Source organism: Elephantulus edwardii, unplaced genomic scaffold, assembly GCF_000299155.1.
Source record: "Elephantulus edwardii isolate Elephantulus edwardi_28Jun2011 unplaced genomic scaffold, EleEdw1.0 scaffold00186, whole genome shotgun sequence".
Lineage (NCBI taxonomy): Eukaryota > Metazoa > Chordata > Mammalia > Macroscelidea > Macroscelididae > Elephantulus > Elephantulus edwardii.
In genome coordinates this window covers 664,429-679,272 of record NW_006399936.1, presented here as the reverse complement: position 1 = coordinate 679,272, position 14,844 = coordinate 664,429, and the positions used below count along the sequence as shown (strand labels likewise).

Below are 14,844 nucleotides of genomic sequence, written 5' to 3'. Positions count from 1 at the left end.
ACTTACAGCCACTGAGAACCTGCTGGAGGGTTCAGCTGTGTATTGATCCAACTCAAAAGCAAAAAGCGAGTGATAAGAATTCACTATGTGCCAGATGCTTCTCAAAATAATTCTCAAATACTAACTCACAGACCCTCATTGTAATCTGTAAAGTAGATATCAATAGTATTCTCCTTTGCTGCACAAGTAAGGAAATTAGAGTACAGAGGGGTAGCAGTGGCCACTCAAGTCAGGGAGTACAAGAGCAGAGCAAGAACCCAAATGTTGAGCTCTGGCATTTCCAGCCTCTCAACCCTCAAACGTGCTTCTTAAAAGAGGAACCAGTGAGTCGGGTGTATCCTGCACGTCTTATGGTGTATGTTTATATCCTTAGAAACCGAGAGAAATGATCCTTCCACTAACTCAAATTTGTGCAGACTGGGCATCCACAGTGACCAAAGTCTTTGGCTAAATGTTGGAAGTGAGAACAGAAAGTTAAGAGATATGCAGGATTCCGGGAACAAGGACTTTGTCATAGTTGCATTAATTTCTCCTCGTTCTTCAATGGCTCCATTTACAGATGCCCACAGCCCCCAAGTCAGTGTGGGCTTCCAGGGAAGCTAAGGTTGGTGCTGGGTGTAGGAGGTGGGAGCGGGGGGCTCTGCATCATTGTTTCTTAGCTCCTGATGGGTCCTTAAAGCACAGACTCTTCTTTCACAGTAACTTTCTGAGGCCTGGGGCCAGGAAAGAAGCCCCCACGGGCAGACGGAGCTCCCATTCCCCTTCTTTATTCCAACAATGGCCTCCTTGTCTCCCCTCTTCCCACCAGATGAGACCAGCCTTCCTCCCACAGCCAGCTGTTGACAGAATATGTCAGGACCCAAGGCAGCAAGGCACCCAGAGTGCAGGAACCATCCAAGGGGAGGGAGTGGGAAGAAATGTGGAGGCTCAGGGTCTCAGCACCCCAACAATGATGAAAGGAGACACTTTTCTTCTTTGTTTCTCTCTTTTCCACAGGTGGATACAGGATTTCATTTTAGGGAGAACAAAAGTTGAGGAAGAAGTCAGTAGAGAGAGTGAGAGCTAGAAGTTGGAAGCTCTGGTGGGCTAATGGTAAGGAGCTGTGCTGTCATCCAGAAGGCACACAGTTCAAAATCCACCAGCTACTCTCTAGGAGAAAGATGGTCTCTTCCTGTGCTCTTTACAGCCTCCGAAAAGCCACTGGTAGGTCAGCTATGACTTGGTTCTGACTCGACAGTAAACAGAACGAAAGCATCTGCCCGCAGAGTCAAACAAACAGCAAGGACTTAGGATGCTGAATGATGTGGGGATTCATGAGCAAGAGCTAATCTAGCCTATCGTCACACATAAAAGTAGAAGAAATGAGCATCTAAGCCAGTGATTTCTTGATATAGTGAAGATTTAAAATGTGTAACATTACTGCAATCCCAGAGGTGAGCAGTTTGAATCCACCAGATGCTCTTCTGGACAAGGAGGGACAATCTCCTCCTGTACCAGTCAGATCCCATTAGTATGTAGCAAAGATTCAACTTAGCAACAGGTTAAATTTGAAGAATTGGCAATCCATGATTGCAGAGGGTTGACCAGCAGTGAGGGGGAAAAAGACCATGAAGGGCAATGGAGGGCCTAGTGAGGTTTTGATAGGACATTGTATATAATGGCATTTTACCCTGGTAATTATTGTTTCAAAATAAAACATGTATGAGTGACTGGATGAAAATAGAAGGGAAAAAAAAGGCAAGAGAGTGTTGTTGCTAATTGCCATTAAGTCGACTACTACTCCTAGCAACCCTGTGAACAGCGGGTCTGAGCCTCGCCCTATCCTGCGCTGTCCTCGAGATCTGTCACGCTCAAGCCCGTAATGGAAGTCACTGTATCAATCCAGCCTATGGAGGGTCCTCCACAAGGTGATGCAATGGTTGCTGTAGCTGTTGTTGTTGTTATGTGTCATTGAGTCGCCTGTGATAGTGACCCTCTGTACAATAGGTCTGAACCCTGCCCTATCCAAAGTCCATCTCACTGACTCCGACACACCTACCCCATCATCCCAGATACTATGTCAATCCATCTCATCTGGGGTCTCTCCTGTGCTGTCCCTCCACCCTTCTGAGCATGATGTCCTTCTCCAGGGACTAGTCCCTCCTGGCCATGAGCCAAAGTATGTGAAATAGAGATTCAAATTCTTTACCTTCAGAGAGTGACTTTGTTTCACGCTAAGGCAGGCCTGTTTGTTCTCTTGGTGGTCCATGGTATGTTCAATGCTCTTCTCCAATACTGGAACTCAAAGGCATTGATTCTTCTTCTATCATCCTTAGTCATTGTCCAGCTCTCTGATGCATGGCAAGGTTAAACTTAGTTCCGGGCTCAAAGGATGATAAGAAGCCACACATTCTGGGGTTCACCAGTCTTTAATAGGCCAACAAATCTGGCTGTTTTGCTTTGTTCCACATTTTTCTCCCAGTCTGTCCGGTACCTTTTGAACTCATCAGCAGTGGGAGGCAGCCACTGTCCAGTGCATCTGGTCCCAGGGTAATGGAGGCTGAAGTGTATGTGGCCCCTCAGTTCTTTAGACTCATGGTTTCTAAGAAGTGTTGGGTTTTTCATTTTCTTTCCTATTCTTTGTTCCAGGAAAGAAGATATTGCTTTCTTTTTTCCACAGAGTATTCTAACTACTCAGAACCTTAAGGTTACTGCAGTTCATTTCTAAGGAAATAAACTCAGAATAAGTCGTTTTTACAGGTGATATGGACTGTTAGATGCAAAGGCAGATGAGGCCCAATTTCTCGGGACTGGTGAACCATTGAGAAGTTCTGGAAACGTTGTGTCTAAAGTGCCTGACTGCTGACAGCCGGTGAAAAGTGGATGGTCTCCCATAAAGTCAGGAGCTATGCAAGGAGAGTGAGCTGGATTTGGTGAATGGTTGCTATGAAGGCCCAGAATATGGGTAGAATTTGAGAACAGAATATTGGAAAGTTGCAGAGAATCTGGATAGGAATGAAATGAAACTTCCAGGGAGAGGTATCAGGAAAAGGTGCTGAAGCAATACATGACAGGAACTGCCAGAAATTTAAGCTGAATTCAGAAGAGGCAGTAGAACAAGTGATATTATTGCTGATGTGAGGTGAATCTTGGCTGAAAGCAGAGAATACCAGAAAGATATGCACTTGTATTTTATTGACTATGCAAAGGTATTTTATTATGTCGATCATAATAAATTATGGAGAACATTGAGAAGAATGAGAACCCGGGAACACTTACTTGTGCTCATGGGAAAACTTGTATATAAACTAAGAAACTGCCATTTGAACAGAGTAAGGAATATTGCACTGTTTAAAATCAGGAAAGGTGTACATCAGTGTCGTATCCCTTCTCCATCCCTATTCAATCTGTGTGCTGAGCAAATCATTCAAGAGGCTGAACTATCTGAGAAGAATGTGGCATTAGGATCAGAGAGACTCATCAACAATCTATATTATGCAAATGGCACACTTTGCTTGCAGAACCTAAGATGACTTGAGGTACTCATTGAAGAAGATCAAAGACTGCAGTGTTTGATATGGATTACAATCTCACCATCAAGGAAACAAAATTCTCACAACTGGACCAGTAAGCAGCATTATGATAAATGGAGAAAATATTGATGTTGTCAAGAAGTTCATTTTACTTGGAGGAAATAAACAGCAGCAGTCGAGAAATCAAAAGACATGGTCCTGGGCCAATACGCCGTCAAAGACGTCTTTAAAGTTCTAAAGAGTAAGAATGTCAGTTTAATGACCAAGATGCCCCTGACCAAAGCCAGAGAACTTTCAGTGGCTCCATATGCATCTGAAACCTGGACAAGGAATAAGGCAGATCAAAGAAGGAAAAAAGAAAATCACTGCCTTTCCGTGGTGATGTTGAATATTGAAGACACCATGGCCGGCCAGAAGAACAAGCAAATTTTCCTTGGAGGAAGTGTAACCAGCGTGTTCCTAACAGGCAAGGATGGTGAGATTTTTTTGTCTCATATTTTGGTCATCTTATCAGGAGGTGCTAGTGTATCATGCTCGGAATAGTAAAGGTCCGTGAAAGAGAAGACGATGGATGTATTAACACAGTGACTGTGATGATGAACTTGAGCGTGGTCATATCCCTTCTCTTGAGCCTCTCACCGCACACACTTCAAATGAATTGAACTTATTTACCTTGGGATTCACAAAGCCCCTCAAACTTGGATCAGCAGTTTTAGCTTTCCATTTTCAGACTTTTTCTGTAGACTCACTGATCATAACCTCTGCCCTGCATGGATTATTTGTCTATTATTTACTTACTCCTGGGGAGGAGCCCATCCTAGCTTGCTTATTGGCTTATGGATTCACCCCCTTTTCTCTTGGCTGTCAGCCCAGCCATTCTCATAACTACACCTCATTGTATTTCAAGTTGCTTTCTCTGAGCTGCAGGACCCAGAAGAGTCCAGCACTATCTGCCCAGGCATGATGGAGACATTGGTACCTGCGCTCCTCTACCTGCTATTTCTTCTGGGTCCTGCATTCACCCAGGAGAACCAAATCCGTGAGTAAGAGGAGGGTGATGGGACTAGAGAAGAAAGAGAAGGAAGGTAAAGTCTGGGGAAATGGGTTGGGTGAAGGGCTTCTAGTGTGTCTTGGATTCCCACAAGTTAGACTGTTAACTCTAATGAGTATCTGAGACTGTTAATAACCCAGTTCCCTCACTTCTAGACGCATTCAGAGAGCCTCCGGACTGAAGACCTTAACTAATATGTAATCTAAAACTCTTAGTTTAAAATAAAAACAAGCAAGCAAAAACTAAGACCCGGAGAAGCTGTAAGTAACCTGCCCAGGATCGCACAGCCAAGACAGAACAGGAATCACTCCTGTTCCCTCCCTTCTTCCAGTGGTTGAATGTGCCTAACTGATGCTGAAGGAAAGACGGACAGACCCCAAGAGACAAATGTGAGGGTGGGTTAGCTGAAGAAATGGAGAAGCCCATTCCTTTACCCCCATTAGATACTACAGAGACTGCAGACGGTGAAGGCGAAAAGCCAGCTGGAGCTTGGAAACACCCAGATTCGGTTCTGGGACAGGGGACTGAGGCCATTTATGACATACAACTTTTCAGAATGAAGAAATGTAACTTGATTTCTAAACTCCGTTCAAGTTAGAAACTGGATACATTTACAAATTGTCCGAATATTTGTTTTGGTTTAGTTTCACAGTTGTTGTTGTTGTTATTGTTGTTGTTGTATGTCATCAAACACCTGCGACTCAGAACGACCTTATGTACTTTAGCTCTGAAACCTGTCCTCTCCTGAGCCAATCTCTGACAGATTAGGTTTTACAGTAACTTCATTTAAAAGCTAATTCACAAGAATAACTTTCATACTTGAACTCAAAATCTTCCATATGACCTCCAACATTGATCATGGCTTATAGGGAATGACGCCATCCTAACCCACCTCATTCCAAAACGCAAGATATGATGCTGGGAATTCTGAGATTCTTCCTAGTTTTACCCTGTCCTGTTCCATCTGGGTCATTTCTTGAATTTTCTGTAAAATTTATTGCACTTTTTATCTGTATTTGTCAGATTACATCAGGTTAACCTTCAGTAATAAAGCTGTTGGATCTTACTCCAACAAAGGTTCGTTTTCTTGCTCATACAAAATCTGTTGCCAATCAAGAAACTCTTCTTCCTTCATAAGGTGACTCAAGGCTCCAGGCTGTTTGCCTCTTGAGATTCTTCGTTTGTGTTCTGTGGCCTCAATACTTATTGCCTCAGGTGCAAAGAGGCCAGTCAATTTGAAAAGGCCTTAAATCAGAAGAAATGCATCACTTCACTTTACATTCCGCTTTGTCAAGTGATCCCAGTCAATACCTACAAAGCGACAGAAATTCTCTTTGTTTTTATATGCCAAAGAGAGGAAAGATAAAGACTAGCTTCTGAGCGACTCCTCCTAAGTAGACATCTTATTCTTCTTCCTGATGTTGATGTTGTTGTTGTTGTTGTATACTGTCAAGTCAGATCCAACCCATACCTGACCCTCTGGTGGGTTTTTAGAGGTAGTTAATCACAGAGGAGGAGACTGCCCATCCTTCTCCCACGGAGCAGCTGGTGGCCTCAAACCAAGTGCCTTCGGGACTGCAGTGCAGCTTCTTGCCACTAGGCCACCAGAGCTCCCTCAAGTAGAACCCTTACAAGTGAATAAAAAAAAAAAAGAATTAGCAATGATATGAGACTGAACACAGGGAAGAGAGAACTGGGGGAGATCTTCCTTGCCGGCCGTTTGCTGCCCCACAGTTCACTCCCTTGAGTAGATGAATCCCATACCTCAAAGTCCTTTTCTCTTTTACAGGGCCTTACTCTCTGACCTTCCTTTATACTGGGGTGTCCAAGCCCAGTGAAGGCTTCCCCAGGTTTCAGGCTATCGCTTACCTCAATGACCAGGCCTTCTTCCGCTACAATAGTGAAAGCAAGAAGGCTGAACCCCTGAGCCCCTGGAGTGAGTTGGAAGGAATGGAGGACTGGGAGAAAGAGAGCCGACTGCAGAAGTCCAGGGAAGAAATCTTCATGGTGACCTTGCAAGACATCATGAGCTATTACAAGGACAAAGAAGGTCAGTGGATGAGGATTGATGGAGTAGAGGGTCTTGGTTCAAAAGGCAATTTTACAATTAGGAGTTGAAAGGAGTCAGTGAGATGGAGATATAGCCCTGATTCTCCTTGGGTTAGAATGCAATTCCTGATAGACGATGCCACCAGAGCTAATAAAAAGGTGCTGGTTGTTGGAGTTGTGTGTCGTCGAATCGGAACTGGCCCAGAGCTGAGCCTCCTGCAGATTTTCAGAGGCAGTTAATTGCACGAGAAGGGATTGTCCATTCTTCTTACTTGGAGCAGCTGGTAGATTTGAACCATATTCTTTCAGGACTGCAGCTCAGATTCTTACCACTAGGCCATCCATAGTTCTTCTTGTTAGATAGCATCTGGTCACAGCGACCCTGTAAACAACAGGTCTGAGCCTTGCCCTATCCTTCACCATGCTGTTGCTGTTAAATGGTAGAACCAACTCATTGCTAACTCTCTAGTGGGTTTTCAGAGGTTGTAAACAGCACAAGAGGAGATGGCCCATCTTTCTCCCACAGAACAGTGGGTAGATTTGAGCCCTGTGCCCTTGGGTTAGAAGTGCAACTCCTTATCATTAAGCCACCAAATAGTTTCCTTTGTGTTCCCAACTCTATGTTTAGTGAATAGTGAATATGGTAAGATAAAGAAATTCTATGCTTAGATTATAAAAATTTTTCTTCCTACTGATTTACAGACTGTGTAGGAATGATGTAAGATGGAGTTGATGCCAGAATGACTGACTTCCTGTGGGGTTGGGGAGGATTCAGGGTCTCACACCTTTCAGGGAATGTTTGGTTGTGAGCTGCGGAACAACAAAAGCAGTGGCGCATTCTGGAGGTATGCCTACGACGGACAAGACTTCATCGAGTTCAACAAAGAAATTCCCGCCTGGGTCCCCTTGGACCCAGCAGCCCAGAACACCAAGAAGAAATGGGAGGAGGAGAAAGTCTATGTGAAGCTGGCCAAGTGCTACCTGGAGCAAGAGTGTCCTGAGATGCTGCGGGAGTACCTGAGATACAGCAAGACTCACCTGGACCAACAAGGTACTCACTGTGGCCTGCTCCCCAGTCTGAGAGAGACAGAGGCACATCTCACCACTTACACTGCCTCCCATCATTCCCTTCAGCTTTCACCCCTTAGGACTCTTTCCTCTGCCTACTCAATCCTCATTCAGTCAGAACTGACTCATAGCTGACCCTCCAGCGGGTTTTTTGAAAGCTGTAAATTGCATAGTAGGGGAATGTTCATCTTTCTCCAATGGAGCAACTAGTGGATTGAAACCCCCTGCCTTTGAGCAGTCAGCGCAACTCCTTACCAACTGGGTTGTACAATTCAGGACACAGAATTCCTCAGATTTACAGATGAGGAAACCAGAGATCAGAGAGCTGACTAGTGCTGTTATAGCTGCAGAAACACTCTTCCACTTTGCACATCACTCTTTGTCAATGTACAGTATGGAGTAACCTGGATTGCTGTGATGCTGAACCTTGTGCCATTGGGATATCAAATACCAGAATGGCTTCCCAATGTGGACAGTGCTTGGTGGGACAGTTGTAAAACAGGTTTGGAAGCAGGAGTGGCATCCACTTCCTAAACCACATGCCTCTGGAAACTCTCTGAACTTGGTGAAATGATGACAGTTATGGAAAGGCATTAGGTCTTTTGTCCATAGAGTCACTACGAGTCGTGCTCGACTCAACGACAATCATCAACAACATATATAAGACAGCCGATACTCAAATTCTGTATTCCATGTTTTAAATCTGTATTTGTTTGATAGTGCTGCCATTACAAATTACTACAAACTGGTGGCTTAAAACAATACAGAAATGTATTCACTAATAGTTCTGGACATTGTTGTTGTTATTGTTTACCATCCAGCCATAGCTGACCCGCCAGTGGATTTTCACATGGGAGGAGCTTGTCCATCTATCTCCCACTGAGCAGCTAGAGGATTTGAACCGCATACTTCTGGGTTGCCAGGGGCAACTCCTTACCACTAGGCCACCAGAGCTCCCTTCTGGAGACTAGAAGTCTAAAAGCAAGGAGTCAGCCTTACCTTTGCTGTAAGGAATGTCCTTCCCTGCCACTCCTTAGCTTCTGATGGTTCCTGGTAATCTTTGTCATTCCTTGATTTATACACATACGTCTCTAATCTCTGCCTCCCTCTTTACGTATCTTCCCTCCGTATCTGTATCTCTCTTTTCTTATAAGGACATCAATCATATTGCATGAAGGCTCAACCTAATCCAGTAAGACCTCATCTTAACTTGCTTACATACATCAACAAAGACCTAATTTCCAAATAAGGTCACACACTGAGGTTCCAGAAGGACATAAGTTAGAGAAGAGCAAGTGGGAGATACTATTCAACAACCGGTAGAACAACTCAGGTCATTTCACGTCACTATCATTACACCTTCCTCAGCTTGATTGATTTTTTTTAAATTCTGTTATTTGTGTGTGTGTGTGTACCGTCAAATCAGATCTGACAGGTACAGGAGGAGATTGCCCCTCCTTCTCCAGCAGAGCATCTAGTGGATTTGAACTATGCACCTCTGGGATTGCAGTACAGCTTCTTGCCACGGCCACCAGAGCTCCCTCAGCTTGATTTTAAAGAGTGGCAGACAAGTGTGCAAATTATCTGCCTTAACAGGACAGAAGTGAGCAAATGTGAACAAAACGGGTTGCTATCAATTGACACTGTGGATTAGGAAGCAAAGAGAAAGAACATTTAACACAGCAGAGGGAAGGCTTTGAGGCATAGACGCACAGGTAAAGCTAAGGGTCTGGGCTGAAACTGAAGGAAGAAGGGGGCTGCAAAACTTACTCAGAGGTTTGAGGGGTGGGGAATTAGGAAAGTCTTTGGGGTTACTCACAGCTCCCTACCATCAGAAATCACTGCATGATGGGTGGTGAGGACCGACAAAAGAGTCAACGTGGATGTTCTACGATCCAGTAGTGAAGGCTTAAGGGAAGCTTCCACTTGCCCTGTTCTCAAAGAGGTTTCTATTGTTGCTATTGTTGTTGTTGTTATGTGGAGTCAACTAGACTGCGTCGCATAGCAACCCTATGAACCTTGCCTGATCTGAAGCTCCCCTCACCATCTCCATGTCAATCCTTCTTAGTAAGGGACTTCTCTTACGCTGACCCTCCCTGGCCTCTCTTAACAACATGCCCAAAGTACGTGAGAGGAAGTTTCACCAACCTTGCTGCCAGGGAGTACGCTGGAGGCAAATACAAAGCTCAGCGTTAACCCCTCGCTGATCACTGAGATGTGTTTTAAGGTGAGGGAGCTCTGGTGGCCTAGTGGTAAAAAGCTGTGCTGCCACACCAAAGGCACGCTGTTCGAACCTACCAGGAGATGGGCAATCTGCTCCCGTGTGATTAAAATCTGATGGAGGACGGATCACAAAGAACAATACCTGGCAGTCAGGGACCTGGGAGAAGAGCAGTAGGCAAGGAGAAGTCTAGCTCACGGTCTCAATATCCATGCTGTGTCCCTCCCCAGATCCTCCTTCTGTGTTAATCACTCGACACACGGCTCCAGGAAAAAACAAGACGTTCAAGTGCCTGGCCTATGACTTCTATCCGCGAGGAATTGGTTTGCGTTGGACCCGGGCCAACGAAGAACAGACGTCTGAGTCGGCGGGAGATGTACTTCCCAGCGGGCCTGGCACCTATCAGTTCTGGGCGGTGGTGGAAGTCCCTCCTGAGGGTGAAGCGCCCTACGTCTGCCACGTGGAGCACAGCAGCCTGGTGCAGCCCCTCACTGCAACGTGGAATGGAACACAGGAAGCCGGGGCGAAGGCAACGAGGGCGCTCAGCCTTCTCCTTAGCCACCCTTTCTGCTTCCACGAGAAAGAAAACTTCAGCATTAATCCCAGCACCGTCACTGAGGGAAGCAGCTCAAGGAAACAGTGAATTTGAAGAGAGAAGTCTTGAAGGATGGGCGCTAACGTGCAGCTGGCCGCCAAGTCTCCTCACTTCACAAAGCCTTTATTATCTACTCTGTAAATCAGACTAATAACTGCCTCGCTTAACTCACACAATATAGAAAGGGATGTGCCAAAAGTGCAATCCAGTAGGAGGAAAGGAATCATGGAGATGAGCTGCACACAGAAGAAGCAGGAAGAGTGTGATTACACTGTGGATATTATAATAAATGTGAGAAACCAAAATGTGTACAAATGGTTGAGTGAAAAAAATCAATTTATTTGGTAAGTTTTCACTTACTTTAAAAAAAAAGCAAAGTGCTGTAAAAATGCACGTGGATTTTATCATTTGTTCTGCCCCCAAAATATTAAAATTCTCAGATGAATAAAAATCAGGGGAGGGGGAACGGAGAATGTGCCATCAAAGTCCATCCAGGAATTATAGTCAAAACACAGTCAGCATTACCAAAGGGTCAATAACTTACACTGATTCACATGTGGAAGATAAAGCTCCTCTTCTCATTTTACATCACCAAACTCATATTTCTCTTAGACTCCCACTAACAATCAACACAGAAAACACAAATATTTGCTAATAATTTATCTCCACGCTTTCTTCCTTTTTAAATACTGTCTGACATACCAAAAAAATTTCTCAAATGTCCATGTTTTTCCTTTGACCAGGCTTTATCTCCCACCCTTGTCCTCCTAAAATGATGTGTGAAGTCTAGGTGTAGCCTCTAAAGAATGATTTGAGTCCCTAGTCTCTTTGTCCTTTCATGTGTCCACTGCTAATGTCCCGAATGTGGCCCCTGCTCTTCTGGTTGGGGGTCCTAGAACTCTGCACCTTCTTCATTACAAACTCAAGCCTCTTCCTCTTAGCACTATCCCTCTCCCTCAGGGAGACATCACTCTGTCTCAGTTACTTGACCTTTCCTGCCCCAGGTTGGCCCTGGAACCTTATATCAGCCTCCTCATGCATAGTCCCACAGAAGCAGGGATTATTTTAATGTTTTCTAATGGATTCTTTCCAAATCCAGTGAATGTGGTTTGTTTTCTTTTGTTTTAATGGAGTCATTCATCACCATCCACAGGTTTAAATGAAACAGCAGAACTCTTACATTTCCTCATTCACTTTCCTCTCATCCCCTTTCATCCATCCATGACTCTGTGTGTCTTCTCACATGCCAAGAATTTTCTTTACATCCTATCTTCAGCCACTCAACACTGGGTTACTCTAAAGTCAATCCTATAAATGGCCTCCTTTAAGGCAATCGTTTCCAAATTTGAATGTTCTGGGATTACAGTCTTCTCTTTCAGGAAAGGATAAATCTGAAAGCAATGCTTTCTCTGTGTTGTGTGCCTATGTGTGAGCTTTGACTCCAGTTTAAAATCAAAGCTCAGAAACAACTTCATTGTTGTTGTTGTTGCTGCTGCATACCGTTCTAGTTAGAAACCACCCATAGCGGACCCTCCAGCAGGTTTTCAGAGTAAGTTAATTGTTTGGGAGGAGACTGGTCAGCTTCTTTCCACTAGGCCACCAGAGCTCCCTAGTCTACAGAAAACCCACCTCCCGTTCCCCTGAAGCAAAATTTTACTGAAAATTGAGAGGGATGTTGAGGAGAAAAATCAAATGTTAACTACTAAAGTATATAGCAATGGATATTTGAAAACATCATACTATGAAATTTAGAAAAAAAAAGTTAACATATGACAAGATAAAATTTTCAGATCAATAAGAAACCTGAAAGTCAATATGAACAAGGAAGACTCTAAGGCAGATTGTAATGCGAGCTCTGGGTTCATCTGTGTCTGCAGAGGACTGGTCACAGTGCATGAGGGGGAGGAAACCTTGGAGGACCCAAGTCCTGGCACAGTGTCGAAGAGAAAGAGAACCGCACAGAGACACTCACATCCAGAGAAAACATCCTGTAGGGGTTCAGATTTCACAGCAGATGTGGAAGAAAGCCTGAGAAACCTTGCCAAGAAGAGGCAGAAAGATTGGTTGCTCCTGATTGACTGTCACGAGGGGAAGGTCACACGTGAAAGGCACAGGGAAGTTAAGGAGGAAGCTGAGAAAAGGGTCAGTGAAGACAAGAAGGGGGCTTGTGGGTCCCTACACAGGCAGAGGCATTTCACCCACATCCTGTCTACAAGGAGGTATCACACACCAGCGGTTGATTGGCCAGCACTGTCACCAGAAAACAGCCGAGAAAGTCTGCGTGCCAACCTGTGTGATTAGAAACAGCAAAGAAGCTGACGTGCCAACTCCTGTAATTGGTAGCGGGAAAGCCAGTCTATGTGCCAACTCCAGTGACTGGAAATGACAGCGAAAGCCGTGTGCCAACACCAGTGATAAGCCAGAGGCAAAGTCAACATTCAAAAGAACTAAGAAGAAAAAAAATTCAAAAGAACTAACCGTAGAGTTGTTGTTGTTGTTGTTGTTGTTGTTGTTGTTGTTAGGTACCATCAAGTCTAGAAGGACCCATAGCGACCCTCTGAACAACAGAATCTGACCCCTGTCCTATCCTGTGCCATCCTCACCATCTCTGACACACTTGAGCTCATTGCTGTGGTCACTGTGTCAATCCAACTGGCTGAGGGTCTCATTCTCTTTTACTAACCCTCCACTTCCCCAAACATGATGTCCAAGGAATAGCCTCTCCTAGCAACATGCCCCAAAGTACGTGAGATGAAGCCTTGTCATCTTTGCCTCCAAAGTGCACACTGGCTCCTCTCAGAACTAAATTAACACAGGTTTCCTAACCCTACAAAATCCCTACACACTAGCAGCCCAGCAGCACCCTCCTTCAGAAGCCATTCTCGCACATGTGAGAGTTTCATTCTCTAATTGCTTCGATAAACTTGACTTGAGCTCTTTCCTACCCCAGCTTGTTTGGTTCATGGGTTCATTCTTTAGTTAAGGCTGCTGGAGACCAGAAGGCTGTTAACATGATGGCTAGAAAAACCAATTTTTAAGCTAACCCTGCAGATATTAACAACAACTTTGGAACTTTGAGCTTCAAATGCAAAGATGAAGAATCAAACTGAGCTCCCTAATCTTTTCAATGGGGCATCTATGTGGTGGTGGAGAGAGTCTGTGGGGTGACAACTGGTTCATGTATTGAATTGGGACAAAACAAAGATTAATCTATCTTTACCTTTTAAAAAAAATAAAGCATAAATGTGACTATACACACAGACCTCACCTGCTGGAAGATACAGGAATCAGATGGACTACATCTGTGGAAGGAGATAGTGGAGAAATTCAGTATCAACAGTTAAAAGAAGGCAAGGGGCCAACTGTGGAACAGACCATCAATTAGTCACACACAAATTCAAACTGAAAACAAGTTGAAGAAAATTAAAACAAGTCCAAAAGAACCAAAATACAACCTTTCATTTATCCCACCCGAATGTAAAAGCCATCTCAAGAACAGGTTTCGAGGGGAGGTTGGGTAGGGAGAAAAGTGCAACAATGAATGGATGGAAATCCAAACTCTCTGTAAACGTTCATGAAAATTAATTTAAGAAAAAAAGAACAGGTTTGGTGCAGTGAACCCTAACGACTGGCTGCCAGACCAGGGGTGGGATGGTATCAAGGATATCATCCACGAAGAAAGCAAAAGGTCCTTATAAAGACAAGAAAGAAAGGAGCACGAATGGATGTTGGTAGGAACTGACTTGCTCTTCTTTAAATAATCCAACTTCTTAAATTATTTACTCAGTATACAGATCGAACTGGTATGGAGTATCCCTTGTTCTATTCAAATGACTGTGCCTTGGTCTACAAGCACTATTACGTGTTTTGGAATTCTCATTCTCCTCAATGTTATCTATAATTTATTATGATCCATACAACAAATGTCTGGATAGTCAATAAAATATAAGTAAAAATCTTTCTAGTATTTTCTGCTTGTGGCTAAGATCTATCTGACATCAGCCATGATATTCCTCATTCTATAGCCTCTTCTGAATCCTCTCAGATGGACTAATAGGCAACATCATGGTAGACAGAGATTGAAGTTATCAATGTAAGGTCGCCAAGGAAGGACAGAACCCAATTCAGGCCAAGAAAGACAGTTTATTGAGGTGAAACTGCCAGGCTGGCTCTGAGTTTTATGTATTGTTTTACAAGGAAATTTAGGAATTAGGATGTACACAGCTGCTTGGTACAAGATAAGGGAGCAGGTCGAGGGTTCTGGGAAAGGGAGATGAAATAGTTTTGCAGCCCTGACAAAGAGAGTTGCAGCTGCTGCTTTGATCATTTATGTGGCTGTTCTAGGGAA

The 14,844-nt window shown here is 44.1% G+C and overlaps 1 protein-coding gene across 1 annotated transcript; it reads left to right on the top strand.

Moving 5' to 3' along the window:
* Positions 1 to 4,475: 4,475 nt before the first annotated feature.
* Positions 4,476 to 10,544, top strand: LOC102846586 (zinc-alpha-2-glycoprotein-like). The gene is made up of 4 exons (XM_006896587.1): positions 4,476 to 4,551; positions 6,353 to 6,613; positions 7,388 to 7,663; positions 10,132 to 10,544. Exons 1-4 carry the CDS (start codon positions 4,476 to 4,478, stop codon positions 10,542 to 10,544), a joined length of 1,026 nt encoding a protein of 341 aa, XP_006896649.1.
* The last annotated feature ends 4,300 nt before the right edge of the window (positions 10,545 to 14,844 follow it).